Here is a 14,362-nt window from a genome sequence, read left to right as displayed (position 1 = left end):
CCAGGTTCCCCAGAGTTTTGAGCAGGTGTTATGGTTCAGATCTGGAATGTCATCCAAAGTTTCATGTGTTCAGAGGTGGGGCTTTTCAGAAGTGATTGAATCATGAAGGCTGTGACCTCATCAGTGAATTAATCCATTGATGGTTGAATAGAGGTAGGACCTAACTGGAGGAAGCAGGTCACTGGGGGTGTGCTCTCGAAGGGTTTATCTTCACTCCAGACCCTTCTTCTCTATATTTCTCTCTGCTTCCCTGCTGTCAGAAGCGGAGAAGCTTTCATCCACCATACCCTTCCACCATGATGTTCTGCCTTTCCTCAGGCCCAGAACAGTGAGCTGGTTGACCATGGACCAAAACCTCTGAAAGCTGTGAGCATAAATAAACTTTTCCTTCATCAGGTTGTTTCTGTTAGGTTATTTTGGTCATAACAACAAAAAGCTGTCTAGCACAGCAGGTTAGGGAAGTGTCCCCTCACGTATCAAATGCCCTCTCTCAAAGATCTGCTTCAGGGCCAAATGAGAAGCATGTGTGCTATGGATTGGATGTGATTTGACCCCCAAGGATTCATGAGCTAGACATGTGGTCCTTGGTGTACGAATATGGAGGTGGTGGAACCTTTAAGACATGGGGCCCATAGGAGGCCCCAGATCACTGGTGGAGCTTACCTTGGGAAGGATTAAGATGGGACTCCTGAACTCTCATGAGAGTAAGTTCTTACTAGATGGAGTCTGACCCCTAAATTGCTCTCTGGTTTTCTGCTCTGAACTATGATCTCTTCTTACACATGCTCCCACCATGATATAACACAGCCAAGGACCCTCACTAGAGGCTGAACCAATAGGGCTGCCCCAGCTTGGACTATGAGCCTTCAAGACTGAGTTACACCTCCTCTTTTTCTCAATAAGCAGACTGCCTCAGGTGTTATAGTGTTGAAAAACGGATTAAAATGACACACATCAAAGGACCTAAGCCATAATCATCACTCTAACTATAACTGTCACTTGATGGATGTGAAAACACTTTGGTTCCCAAAGGAGGCCAGCACCACGATGCTCTTGGGATGGCAAAATATAAAAACTGCCTTGGTATCCAGCAAGAGCAATGCTATCCATTTATGTGGCTGACTCACATCACTGGATTCTGTATAAAGGTCAAGAGGGTGAACAAAATCTATGTGGTGGGGCAGGGACAAGTTGGTGAGAACATTTTTTGCTTTTAGACATGGTCTTAAGGAATAGGGAGTCCCAGGAGGCCCTGAATCCCCAAGTTCCCTGAAAGCTTCCATGGTGGAAACCAGGCAGGAGTGTGTAGCTCCAGAGAATGTGGCTGGCCAGGGGTCGGGATAGGGTGGGACATTCAGCCTTAACAAGGACTTTGTCCATCTGAATGAGGAGAATGTGGGCTTCCATCTGCAAAGCCACAAATTACTCAGGGAAGAGTCACCTTCTCCCTATGTCATTCCAGGCACTCAGTGTTTTGCCACAGGATGCTTTTTACTTCTTGCCCTTGGGGTAGGGAGGTAGGGCTTCTTGGTGAACTCTGTGCTCCTACAGGCATTAGGAATGCCAAACCCTCTCTCCCAAGGGCTTCACATGAAGACAGAGGTCCCTGGAGAGACAGTACCCTAGACCCCATTTACCTCCAGGGCAGGGCAGGATGGTGCAAGGGGGAACTAGCTGATCTGGATCTGATACATGTGCTATAGGAACATGCATAAGAGCTTTTTCTCAGCTGCCCATGCAGATATGTCAGGCAGAACTTCAAGAAATACAAGGCTGGCAATTTCTGTCTGCCAACAAGTATGAGAAACTGGTAGTTTTCAGGGATGAACAAACTTCTGAAGGACCAAGGGCCAGGATGGTTCTCCTTGACAACCAGGAGACCCTCTGTATGGACACATATTCTTGGCCTACTTGGGCGCTCCTACACCAACTTTGGGGGTCCCTGCTCAGGGGTGCATCAGAAAACTGGATCTAGACCCCCAAAACAGAAGTCAAATGAGTAGACTCTGGGACTCTTATAATTTCCCAAGAAGAAGTGGCCCCATAACTACCAATTCAGTCCATGACACTACCTGTTCTGCCTTTGGGCTCTCCTAAGGCCATGGAGGAGCTGAGGCCTCAGCTGGAAAAACATGTCTAACAGAAATTATGTTGGGAACAAGATGGGACATAACAGATTCTCAGACAAACAGGAGCAGGAGAGGACCTGTGAAGGCACGGACCGAGGCATCTCAAACATGGTAGATGCTTCAGAGCCATCATTGACCACCCGTCGCAAAAGCTAGGCCATCTCAATGTCCCCAAAAGCCTAATGAAAAAGCTCATCTGGACTGGGGAAGAGGGGCAGGCAGCCTCACCTGGACTTGGCCTTTCCCCATGAGCCTGTCTGTGCTCTCGCCGTCTTCTTTGGCAATCTTTGTTTTGTTGTAACACTTTTCGTAGCACAGTATCCGCAGGGTCTGGGAGCCTTCCAGCTCTATCTCAAACTCCTGTGGCCCCGAGAAAGAAGAATAGTTGCAGGTGAACAAATAGGTCTAAGTGCATGGTGGTCAGTAGTACTAGGGGCTGAAGGGGACCTGAGCCATAGCTCCTAACAAATGGCGCCATTGGCTGCTTCGGGAGAACTTGTGCCTTTAGACCTTCCTCATTTAGCCCTGGGAACTTCAGGACCAATCCCTGTGGTCATCACTGTCACTATAGTGTGGTGTTCCTGGAGGCTCTGAATCCCTCTCAAACCTAATTCAAATGCTGTAAGCCAGCATCTCCAAGGGTGGTGCCATAACACTGGTTTCAGACTCTCAGGTGTGTTTGTTAAAATGCAGATATTTAGGGCTGGGGATGTGGCTCAAGCGGTAGCGCGCTCATCTGGCATGCGTGCGGCCCGGGTTGGATCCTCAGCACCACATACAAACAAAGATGTTGTGTCCTCTGAAAACTAAAACATAAATATTAAAAAAATTCTCTCTCTCTCTCTCTCTCTCTCTCTCACTTACTCTCTCTTTAAAAAAAAATGCAGATATTTAGGCAGGGGTTGTGGCTCAGTGGTACGACACTTGCTTAGCACATGTGAGGCACTGGATTCAATCCTCAGCACTACTTAAAAATAAATAAAGTTATGTCCATCTACAACTAAAAAAAAACATAAAAATGAAATTATTAAAAAATGCAGATATTCTATGATTTGGGGCAACAATGTCATGTGAACATGGCTTCATTTTTAGGCAGTGAAACTATTCTGTATGATACTACAATAGTAGATACATGTCATCATGTGTGTCACAATCCATGGACCACATGTAATACTAAGGGTGAACCCTAACTTCAACTCTGGACTTTGGGTGATAATGAAATTATTATTGTAGGCTCACCAATTATGTGCAACACATGTTCCACTTGGGTGTTAGATTTTTAAAATTTTTTAGTTGTAGATGGACACAACTTCTTGCCCTTGGGGTAGGGAGATAGGGCTTCTTGGTGAACTCTGTGCTCCTACAGGCATCAGCAAGGTTTCCTTCTCTGCTGTGAAGGGTGTTGGAGGCAGCTTTCTTTCTTTTTATGTGGTGCTGAGGATCAAACCCAGTGCCCCACGCATGTAGGGCAAGTGCTCAACCACTGAGCTACAACCCCAGCCCTTGGGTGTTAGATTTTAAAATGTGAGGGGAAAAGAGCAGGGGAGAAGTTAATATGGGAACTGTCTTTTTTGTCAATTTTTCTCTAAACCAATAACTGCTCTAAGGAATAAAATCTAAGTTAGGGGTGTAGCTCAGGGGCACAGTGTGTGTTTAGCATGTGCAAGGCCTGGGTTCATTCCCTTGCTCTGTAAAATAATAATTAAAAATAAATTCTATTAAAAAAAAAAAAAGGAATCCATGGAGGTGACAAAGGAAAGATGATTTGGAATGCTCTCCTGGGTTTTCAAGTTTTCTGCTCTGGGTATGTGGGATTAACTTGCTACCCCTATCATCCCTTCTGTACTTGTACCACCCATGCTTAAACCTGCATGGGCTATATAGGAGGAAAAATGGAGGAGGGTGAGGTGGGGGGGGGAGTGGCTATTTCTGAATCTGAATGGGGGTGAAGAGGCCATGCCAGGATCCCCCTGGATGATCTGCATGCATGCCAGGTAGCCTGCTGCTATGGAGCCCTCCAGGTGTGAAGCCTCCCTGGTGCTCTGGCTGCTGACTCAAACCTGAACCTTTTATACCCTACCTACCACTCCTTCTTCATTGACTCTCCTGGGTCTTCTGGCCCCCTTGCTGTCTACAAAGCCTTCTACAATGGTTAACGTGGAGCTGACACCTTGCCCTCATCTCAGAGCTACATGCACAGGTAACTGTATCAGTCTCCTATTTAGGTATTACATCTAATGATCAAAGAGAGTAGTGGACACTGAGCAGCAAGGAGACCTGGGTTCTGGTTGCTCACTTTACTGGCCACACGGTTTCCTTCTCTGCTGTGAAGGGTGTTGGAGGCAGCTTTCTTTGGCCCTGCTGTTCTACCTGCACCATCAAGATCAAAGATCTTGAGGTTGTAGCTGCTGTGGAGTCCGGAAATGGCATCTCATAGGGTCCTGGGGACTTAATAGATACCGGCCTCTCTGCAATTTTGCTCCCCACTCCTGGAGGCCCAAGGCCAAAAGTTCACACAATAGTTCTCCAAGGTTGAGGAAAGCAGAGCAACAGACTACACAACCCCGACATCCTGAGACCAGCAAACAGGACCCTTCAGACTGGGGAGACCCAGGGAGTAGGCCTGCAGCCCCCCACCCCAGCTCCCACAAGCAGAGTCCCAGGCTTCTCGAAACTGAGAGGGTCATAGAGAGCTTATTCCAGCTTCTGAGGGAGCTCATTCCAGCTTCTAAGGAAAAACATGGAAATCTACCATAAATACTAAGCGATAACAAAGGCAGGACAAAAAGCCCTTTTAAGTACTCTTTCTAAACATTTCACTGGCAAAATTGCTTGTTTGTGATGGGGGTGGGTGAGTAAAATTCTCAGGAACATGGAGATAAAATCTCTTGGACTTAAATCTCTTTGATATGTCACCACCCCTCCTCTCTAGGACATTCCTGGAATGCTGGTGGCACAGCCTTTGGAGGAAGCCTTAGGGAGCCCCTGGAGGCTTAAACTCTTCTGGAAAACATCCTGGCCCTGCCAGGCCGGGCTCTCATGGATGCAGGTCTCCTTACTTACCTCATTCCAGTTTGGCTCAGTTGTGTCCCTGTAGACACGCGTCTTTGCTTTATTCACAAAATACCCAAAGGAATCCACCTCCAAGGTACAGTACAGATCTGTGGGAAGGTGACAGGAACATGACCATACTTTTCTACATCACACACATTTTCCATAAGAGCAGGTATTATTTTCAAAATCAAGAAAAAAAAAAAAGGTCTTTACTTTTTCTCTTTTTTAACATTTTTTTTTTTTTAGTTATAGATGAACATAATATCTTTGTTTTACTTTATATTTTTTTATGTGGTGCTGAGGATCGAACCCAGTGCCTCATGCATTCAAGGCAAGCGCTCAAAAACTGAGCTACAACCTCAGCCCTTTACTTTCTTTTTTTAAAATAAAACACCAAACCAGTGGCCAGTATGAGCACCAGCACCTCAAGAAATGTCCTTGCCCTGACCATGAAGCTGGGAAATGGGATCTCTCAGAATACTCACTGACTTGATCACTTAGCAATCCCCAGCAAAAGTCCCAGAGGCGATAAGGGCCCTTTGCTTGGAGGAATAGATGGAGATGAACATGGCACTGAAACCTTGGGGGAGAGTGCAGGGGGCGGGAGAGCACTGCAGAGAGACCACAGCCGAGGTAAGCTACCTGATGGGGGATGACAGGTATGGGTCAGAGGGTGGGAGGAGCTTTTATGACCTGAGCAGACCCCATCAAAGCATGAGGGCAGGGAGCTCTAGGTCAGTGTAGAAAACAGGAAGCAGCTCAGTGCTGGGAAAGTTGTGGGGTACAAGGGAGGGGAGGTCTGTGGGTGAGTGAAGCTGGACTGTATACAGAGTCCGGTGGCTGTAAGTGGTGACAGGGTTTGGATTTTAGAAAAAACACTGGATAGGAGTTGTAGAGGCTTAGTTATCAGTCTACAGAGGAGGATGCTGCTGAGGACCTGGATGAAGGTAGCCCGAGATGATGCAGAAGTTCCACTGATGGAGAATATCCAACTGACAGTGTAAGGTAACAGGATACTAGTTTCTAGGTTGACCAGAAGGGTGGACAGTGGTGCCACTCATCAGGCCAGGATATTTAAAAAAAAGAGTAACAAATTTGGGGGCTATGAATGATAGGTTCAGTTTGGAGATGTGGAATGTAAAGTGGGGGACACTAAGGACATAAATGAAAAAGTAAGAGGGGAGGCCAAGAGGGATAATTTGGGATTGAGAGGCAGTTCTGTTGACATACACATTGTTGAAGGACAGGTGCAGGGAGGGAGGAAGGTCTGGTGGAACCTTAGGAAATAACATATCTGGGGCAGCCAGAGAGAAAAGGGTCCAGGGAAACAGTTATGAGTGAGTCACAGCTTTATGAAGGTATAATTGATATTCCATATAATTCATCTGTTGCATCCTCATCTACTGGTTTGAGGATTCCTGGTAAATTTAAAGACTTGTACAAATAACACTACAAATGTTTCAGGACATAGCCTTCCCCAGAAGTCCCCATGGATCCATCCATCGGCAGTCAAGTCTTACTCCCATCCCTAGTCCTCCACAAAAATCTGATAGTCTGTCTCTATATTCTGGCTCTTCTATAATTGCTTACATAAAATGATACAATATGTACTCTTTTGCTTCTGGCTTTCTTCATTTAGTATAATTTTTTTTAGGCTCATCCATGTTGTTGTCTCCATCAGTAGCTAGCTCATTCTCCCCCCTTCTCGGTCCCCAGTCCTACGGATTGAACCCATGGCCTTGTATATGCTAAGAAAGCATTCAACCACTGAGCAACATTCTCAATCCTTCTTAAAATTTCAAGACAAGATCTCACAAAGTTGTCTAGGCTGGCTGGATGCCTATAATCCCAGCAACTCAGGAGGCTAAGGCAGGAGCATCATAAGTTCAAGGCCAATCTGGACAGTTAGTGAGATCCTCTTTCAAAATAAAAATTCAAAAGGGCTGGGGTTATGGCTCAGTGGTAGAGTGCTTGCCTACCATGTGTGAGGCTCTGGGTTCGATCCTCAGCACCACATTAAAAAAATAATAATAAGATGTTGTGTCCACCGAAAAAAACTAAAAAATAAATATTAAAAAAAATTCTCTCTCTCTAAAAATAAATAAATAAATAAAGGTTTAAAAAAATAAATAAATCTTTAAAAAAAGTAGGGGGGGGGGTGCCTGGGGAGATAGCTCAGTGGTAGTATGCCCCTGGGTTCAATCTCTGGTATAAAAAAAAAATTTCTTTTTTTAAATTAAAGAAACCGGGCTGGGGTTGTAGCTCAGCGGTAGAGCGCTCACCTAGCATGTGTGAGGCCCTGGGTTCGATCCTCAGCACCACATAATAATAAATAAATAAAGGTATTATGTCCAACTACAACAAAAAATAATATTAAAAAAAAATTAAAGAAACAAAACCAAGGTTGTCCAAGCTGGCCTTGAACTTGCAATCACCCTGCCTTAGCCTCCCAAGTACTTGGGATTATAGACCTAGCTTCAATCCTTTTTATTGCATGTATGGATGTAATGGATGTGCCACACTGTTATCTGTGTAAGTCTTTCTGTGGATGTATGTTTTCACTTCCCTAAAGTGAATACTTAAAAGTGGGATTGGTGGGATGTATGATAGGGTGGTTTAACTTTTTAAGGAACTATGAAATAGGGACAGTTTGTAGCTCAGCAGTACAGCACATGTTTAACATGCATGAGGCCCTGGGTTTGATCCCCAGCATCAAAAACTACAAAAATCCTGTGATGTTTTCTAGGGTGGCTGATCCATGTCATACCTCTATCCAGAGTGTATTAGGTTCCTATTCTCACATTTTCACAACATTTGTTATTGCTCACCTTGTGTTTATCATTTTGGGAATGTGAAAGGGTATTTTGATGTGGTTTTAATTTGCATTTCCCTAACATGACAAGCATCTTTTCATGTCCTTATTAGCTATTCATATGTCTTTGGTGAAGTGTCCATGCAAATCTTCTGCCCATTTTTTATGATTGGGTTGCCTCCCTGTATTGAGTTGTAAGAGTTCTTTATGTATTATGGACATAAGTCCCTTGTCATATATATTGCAACTATTTTCTTCTGTGATTTTCGGTGTGGGGGGGTGTCTCTTGTTTTGCAGCAACTGTGGGAAAAGTCAGAATGGTGTGTACCCTTTTCCCTCCTCATATGGACACCAAGAGCAGGGTGAATATGCTATGCTGAGGTCTGTACAACTGCAATGCAGTCAGCCTTCACCAGTTTAACAGCTTGAGCAGCTGGGAGAGAAAGGGGTATTATCCATCCATTTTGACAGAAGAGCCAAATATACTCTGTTTATTGGGTTGAGGAGCCACTGCCTATAGTCCCCCAGCTTGGAATTTAGGTTCTCCGGTAACCTTTACCAAACTCTGGTCCTTGCAATTACAAGACTCGCCCACAGAGCGCTGCTTACCAGCTTGCAGTATCTGAGACGGTAAGGAAAAGGGCAGAGTCCACTCCTAGAAAATAATTCCACATCTGGAAGCCCTCAACCAGCACCAGCACCTCCCAGTCATCAGGGACCAAAGGTGATCATTTGAACAACTTCCCTCATTCCCTATGCCCTGCCTGATTCATCCTTCCTGGGAAGATACCTACTCAACCCTCACCATCTTCCTCCCCAAACCAGTCACTTACTTGAACTCTGCTTAAACCCAGTAGCTGAGTGGACAATGACATTCAGGAACCCGTAGAGCCCAGGAGATTCATCATCTGTGCAAGAGACCAAAGAGGTAAACATATGCCTCCTAGGAGAGGGAGGCAAGATGACATAGGCTGGTTCCACTTCAGAATCAACTCAGCACTAGGCAAGGTGGTGTCACAGACCAAAAATGTACCCATGTGGTTTTCCTCGTTTGGGACTTTAGGATCTAGGTGGGTCCACAATGCAAGTGAACCAGTAGTCAAGACAAAGTGAATTAAATTTCCAAAGACAGGAGAGGGTGTTAGTCAGGTGGTGTGGAATACAGATGGAATGAGTGAGTGCATACACATGTGCACATGTGTGTGTATAAGCACATGCCTATGCGTCTGTCAGCCTGCACACACATACACGACAGTGAAGGCAAAACCTGGCTTGATCAAAAGTATTGGCAAATGAGTGCCTGGATGAGAGGAGATCTGGGAGGACAGCGGAGTCGGGATAGATCCACCACAGTGGGTTGGAGAAACATTAGTCTCAGGCCTGTGACAAAGGACACCACTGTCTTCTCAATTGCCCAGCAGTGGCTTCCTTGGGAGAAACTTTTAACCAGTCCCACCCACACCTGGGAGAGAACAACAGGCTTTAATAAGCACATCCTTCTGAAGGAAAAGCCACTGGTCAGGGGGACAGTGCCAACAAGAAGGAACATTGGCCATCGGCTCTTTTCCCAGGAGGCTGGTCTCACCTTCTTTGTTGATGGTCAGTGGAATGTTGTGGACGGTTTGAAGTTTAACACACGAGTTGGTCAGCATCTGCAGCTCCACAGATGTCAAAGAGAAGCTTTTGAAACCTGAGAGGGTGGAGCACATGCAGGGCTCATTCAGTCCACACTGTTCCTCTGTACCCATCCCACTTGACTCTCACCACATCTTGGAGAGGGTACAATAGGGCCAACACTGGGGCTTGGTGGCTCCCAGATGAATTTCAGATATGGCAGCAGAGCAAGGTAAGGCCCTAGAGAGCCCAGGCCTAGGCTCACAGGTAGGGACAATCTTTGATGCTTATAAACATACACATCCACACATATCTGCACACCAATTTAGTACAGCTACAAGGCAGGTCTGAGAATGAGAGAGAAACCTGGGAGGTCTCCCCAGAAATAAGTATATTGCTGTCCCCTACTCTGCTAACACAGGCCCCTTTATCTTCCCTTAGGTGAGGAAAAAGGCTTATTTCTGGGGATAACACTGAGCAGAGAATAGATGTTGTGGTGCTGGAAATGATTTGAGTCCCCAAGTTAGGATAGGAATCCCTGGGACATGAGCCCTGACAGAAACTCATTATACCTTCAGGACACAGTGGCATCACAGGAAAGAAATGGCTCCATAGAAACAAATGATGAGCATGAGGGGATGGGACAGGTCAGGTTCAGGTAGAACCCCCAGCTCAGAGTCTATGTGCAGTAGCAGAGCCAAAAATACTGCTTCAACAGGAGACAGACAGTCCACTGCTGTAGAAGGACCAGACCACCTGGGATACAGTGCTTGGCTAAATTCCCCCTACCAGTGGGCCAAGTGGGAAGCTGGGGAGCTATAGCCCATGGACTTGGGGTAAGATCTGCCCTCCAACTCCTGAACACTGCCAGACAGGATCAGGGGTGCAGTTTTAAGTTCTGAAGAAGGAAAAAAACTGCTAGTAGAGCAGTGTGACTAGAGAAGGAAAGGGCCGTTTCAGAGAGGAGTATTTTGTTCTGAGTCAACCAGGTGGACAGGGGCCAGTACAGTGGTTGCCCAGGTGGATTAAGTCAAGGGCCCATTTGACATTAGCACCTGCTGGGGGGCAGACAAGGGTAGGGGTACAGGGGAGACCAAGGGGATAGGGTGAGTAAAAGAAAGGCCATGGTTGGGAGAGCAGGCAAGGGCCATTTGTGTGTATAGGTCCAGGGAGCAGGTAACAGAGACGGAAATTTTGGGAAGGACTGGGGAGAGAATTGCCAGAGAGGTGCAGAGTTGGGGGAATGGTACACCTGGGAGTGGGGTTGTGGGGAAGGACAGGTGGGAAGGTACAAGAGGTCTGGGGAGCTCTTCTTCAACTTATTTTCTAATATAGGGTTCCCTGCAACATTTCCCTTGGATAAAGTCCCTCAAAAATTGTTTATTAATTTTTTAAATAAAGGTTTAAAAACTACAGGAGATGCCTAAGACCCATTAGTGCGTAGGCCACTCACACTTCTTCTGCTGTTCCCGGATGTTCTCCCTCCACTCAGCTCGTTCATAGTCAGAGGAAATCAGGAATGTATAACTCTAGGTTAGGCAAAAAGAAGAAGGTGCCTGTTATCTTCATCCTAGCTAAGCCAGCACCTGGCAAGTCAGAGTACTGAGCCTGAGGCTTGCACCTCCCCACCACCAGACAGTTGTGCCCAGATGTGCTCAGGTGTGCTATTATCATCCGGTATGCTCACAGACAAGCTTACTGTTTTCAGCATGTTCCACCTATCCCACTAGCTGTACTTCAGGCCAAACATTTGTGTAAGTTTGCCTCTGGCACAAGCCCCAACTGAAACACCTGGGTTTTAGGAGATGACACTGGCAGAGTGGGTATAACTTAGGAACATGAAGAAGTTACCAGAGAGGATCTGCAGAGGTCAGGGCTGATGCCAACTCAATTTTCTGTATCCAACCCACAAGTACAAACAGTGACCCAGAGATTAGGCTCATCGGTTGCCTCTCCTAGCCAGGCACTAGAGAACCATTCTGCACACTGACAGGTACATGTGACACCATAGAGAGGAGCCATATTCGTCACTTAGGATTCACATCCAATCAGGGCAGTTGTAAGAAGAACAGCTGGGCACCTTTCCAGCCCAGAATCAAGGACCATCCTAAGCCCTCCATTGCCAGAGTACAACTTTCCCTTAGTAATTCAGTACTGCACCTATATAATGGGGTGACACAGCACAGGCTGCTGCCTGGGTATTGGAATAGCACACCCCAATGGCTCAGGTGGGTGATGAGAGACAGGAACTTAGAGGTATCTCTCCCACCTAGCAGAATGGGCTCCCTTCTTTTCCTGCCATTTTTTAAAAATTTGTATATTGATCTTATATTCTCTCTTTATATGCATTCCTTGGGGTTTTCTGTATATAAAATCATATAGTTTTACTTTTTTCTTTTCAAACTGAATGTCTCTTGTTTCTTTCTTTCTTTCTTTCTTTCTTTCTTTCTCTTCTTCTTCTTCTTTTTTTTTTTTTAGAGCTTTATGGTCATACATAGTAATTGAGCTCTGCTATTTCCTTTAAATGGACCTTGAGGTCCCCAGACAGCATTTCTGTACTAAGGGTCAAGTCTGCGTGAGCCTGCAAGACCTGACCTTATTCCCTCCCTGGAGACCTTGCCACCCTCAGCTATGGGAGCTGAGTCAATGACCATTTCCCCTAGGGCTATGGACATGTGTGCTTTCATGTGTCACACTGGACATGTCTCTCAGTGCAGGTATGCCGTCCAGAGAAAAAGGATTGCAGTTGCAAAGGTCACACATGAGCTGGGGACAATATATGCCACGAAGCCAGATGGATGGATCTCAGCTGCAGTTGAGATCAATATCCCATTCAAGACCTAAAGCATATACAGGGCAAGGCTGAGGGAGCTGGGAAGCAGCACTCACCTTGCCATTGCGGCTGTGTACCCTGAAGGCCATGCTGGGAGACATGAGCAGCAGCAGCGACTCCTGCTCTGACAGCTTCTTCTTCAGCCTCTCCATAGCTTTGCTGCCTTTGTTTGCCCTCTGCAGGGAGAAGACAGCCTCGCCTTTCCATTCTTTCCACTCAGTCCATCCCACCCACCCCATGCTGGGCTCGCAGAGGGCAGGGATCCCACCAGTTTACTCAGCACAGCCCAGGGCCTCAGTCAGCTATTGCTGGTGGCCTTTTGAGGACAGAAACAGGCCTTTCTTGGAGTCAAAGCCTGGCACAAGCTATGGAATGTGCTCAATAAACCTTTCTTGAAGGAATTAGTCTGTCCTCTTAAAGGCTAAAGGGGAGAGACCTTTACAGATGTCCTGGCCTTCAGTTTTCCTAAATCCAGTGTCCAGGATGCTGCTGTGACTTAAAGGGCCTCTCATGCCCTCCCTGACCTAAGCTATTTCAGTATCAGACCCTTGGGAGTACTTGTGGGGGTCCCAGCAAGTCCAGATGAACATCACTAGGATCTGGACAGGAAAATCCTCCCTATCCTGAGCCACATGGATCCTTCCTGAAGCTGCTACACCCTGAGGAAACCAAGATAAACCTTAGTAGTTAGAGACCCAACCCCAATCTCCAGAGAAATGGCACAATGTAGATAATCCTGAAGTGGCAGTCAATAGGGCTTGACAGTTTCTGAGAAGGTAGCACTGGCTCCACCTCTGCTTGGGCACACTCTACCATGGAGGCCACAGTTCCACCTACACAAACAATGTAATGCTCATTCCATGTACGAGGCTTCCGTTGTCATGCAGCTCCCTGCATGCTCCTAAATGTGCAAGGTTTATAGTGCACTGGCTTGGGCAAGGGTGTGAAAGTTATGGAAGACCTCCTGCTATTGCATCCACCTCAGCCAGGTGTCTCTGGACCGAGGACCAACTTTCTCGAGACTCACTTTGTCTAAGGCTACTGCAAAGCACCTCTCCTATCCTGGACTAAACTCAGACTTGGGGGCCACATCCTAACTATCTCTACAATCTTCTAAATCTGTGTAGAAAGGAACAGTGGCCTGCAGGGCTGTACTCCTCACCCTGGACTAAGCCCTCATCAGGGCAGTTGTAAGAAGGACAGCTGGGCACCCCTCCAGCCTCACATCTGAGACTGCCCCAAGCCCCATATGGCCAAAGTGCAACTTTCCCTCAGTGATTCAGTACTTTTCCTGTGTATTGGGGTGATACCTTTTTTCCTGCCACTTCTTTTAAATGAAACATTTAGGCTTTGCCTGTGAACCTAAAGCAACACACGCCTTATTCCCCTACATAAACTGCTGGTTACCAAATGAGCACTCTCTCTCTGCCCTGCCTTTTCATTCCTGCCTTGTGCAACCTGGAGGTGGAGGACTGTTCTACCTCATTGCACCCTTCCTGCCCAGGATCCATTAGTTATTATCTCTGAACAACTTTTCTGTTGTTATATGTATTGAGTTTGTACCTTCCATCAGAAGAATTAGGGGCTACTCCAGGCCAGGTTTTCCTTGGGACACTGGGGAAAAACCCAAGGTCAGGCTCTTAGAGTCAGGCAGGTGTAAACTAGGCACAGGTCAGACAAGACCCACAAGGGCATCTAGTATAAGTAAGTTATGCACGTGAGAGTATCCTGGTCATAGGTCAGAAAACTGGGCATGGGGCCATCTGCTAGGTAAAATAAGTATGTCGTGAAAGACACACTGTGAATGCCCACAGCTAGTATCCCTTCATTTCTGTTCAGAGTTGGGATGTTAGCTGCTCTGGTATAAGAACCCAAATTTAGCTGGAAGCTCAAAATAAAACTGTTGCCTGGCTGTGACCA

The 14,362-nt window shown here is 46.3% G+C and overlaps 1 protein-coding gene across 2 annotated transcripts in view; it reads right to left on the bottom strand.

The window, feature by feature from the left end:
- Bcr (BCR activator of RhoGEF and GTPase) overlaps positions 1-14,362 on the bottom strand; it is a 140,721-nt gene that overhangs the window by 18,540 nt on the left and 107,819 nt on the right. For both annotated transcript variants that reach the window (XR_007341259.1, XM_015500161.2), the window contains exons 11-16: positions 12,499-12,618; positions 11,063-11,138; positions 9,581-9,685; positions 8,829-8,903; positions 5,193-5,290; positions 2,358-2,489 (exon numbers count right to left, since the gene is read on the bottom strand). Coding sequence is in view for 1 of the 2 variants with exons in the window: in XM_015500161.2 (XP_015355647.2) it covers positions 2,358-2,489; positions 5,193-5,290; positions 8,829-8,903; positions 9,581-9,685; positions 11,063-11,138; positions 12,499-12,618 (606 nt within the window). In the remaining variant the exon portion in view is untranslated. The remainder of the gene's footprint in view (positions 1-2,357; positions 2,490-5,192; positions 5,291-8,828; positions 8,904-9,580; positions 9,686-11,062; positions 11,139-12,498; positions 12,619-14,362) is intronic.

This window comes from Marmota marmota, unplaced genomic scaffold (genome assembly GCF_001458135.2).
Source record: "Marmota marmota marmota unplaced genomic scaffold, marMar, whole genome shotgun sequence".
Taxonomy (NCBI): domain Eukaryota; kingdom Metazoa; phylum Chordata; class Mammalia; order Rodentia; family Sciuridae; genus Marmota; species Marmota marmota.
This window is presented reverse-complemented; position numbering and strand designations above follow the sequence as displayed.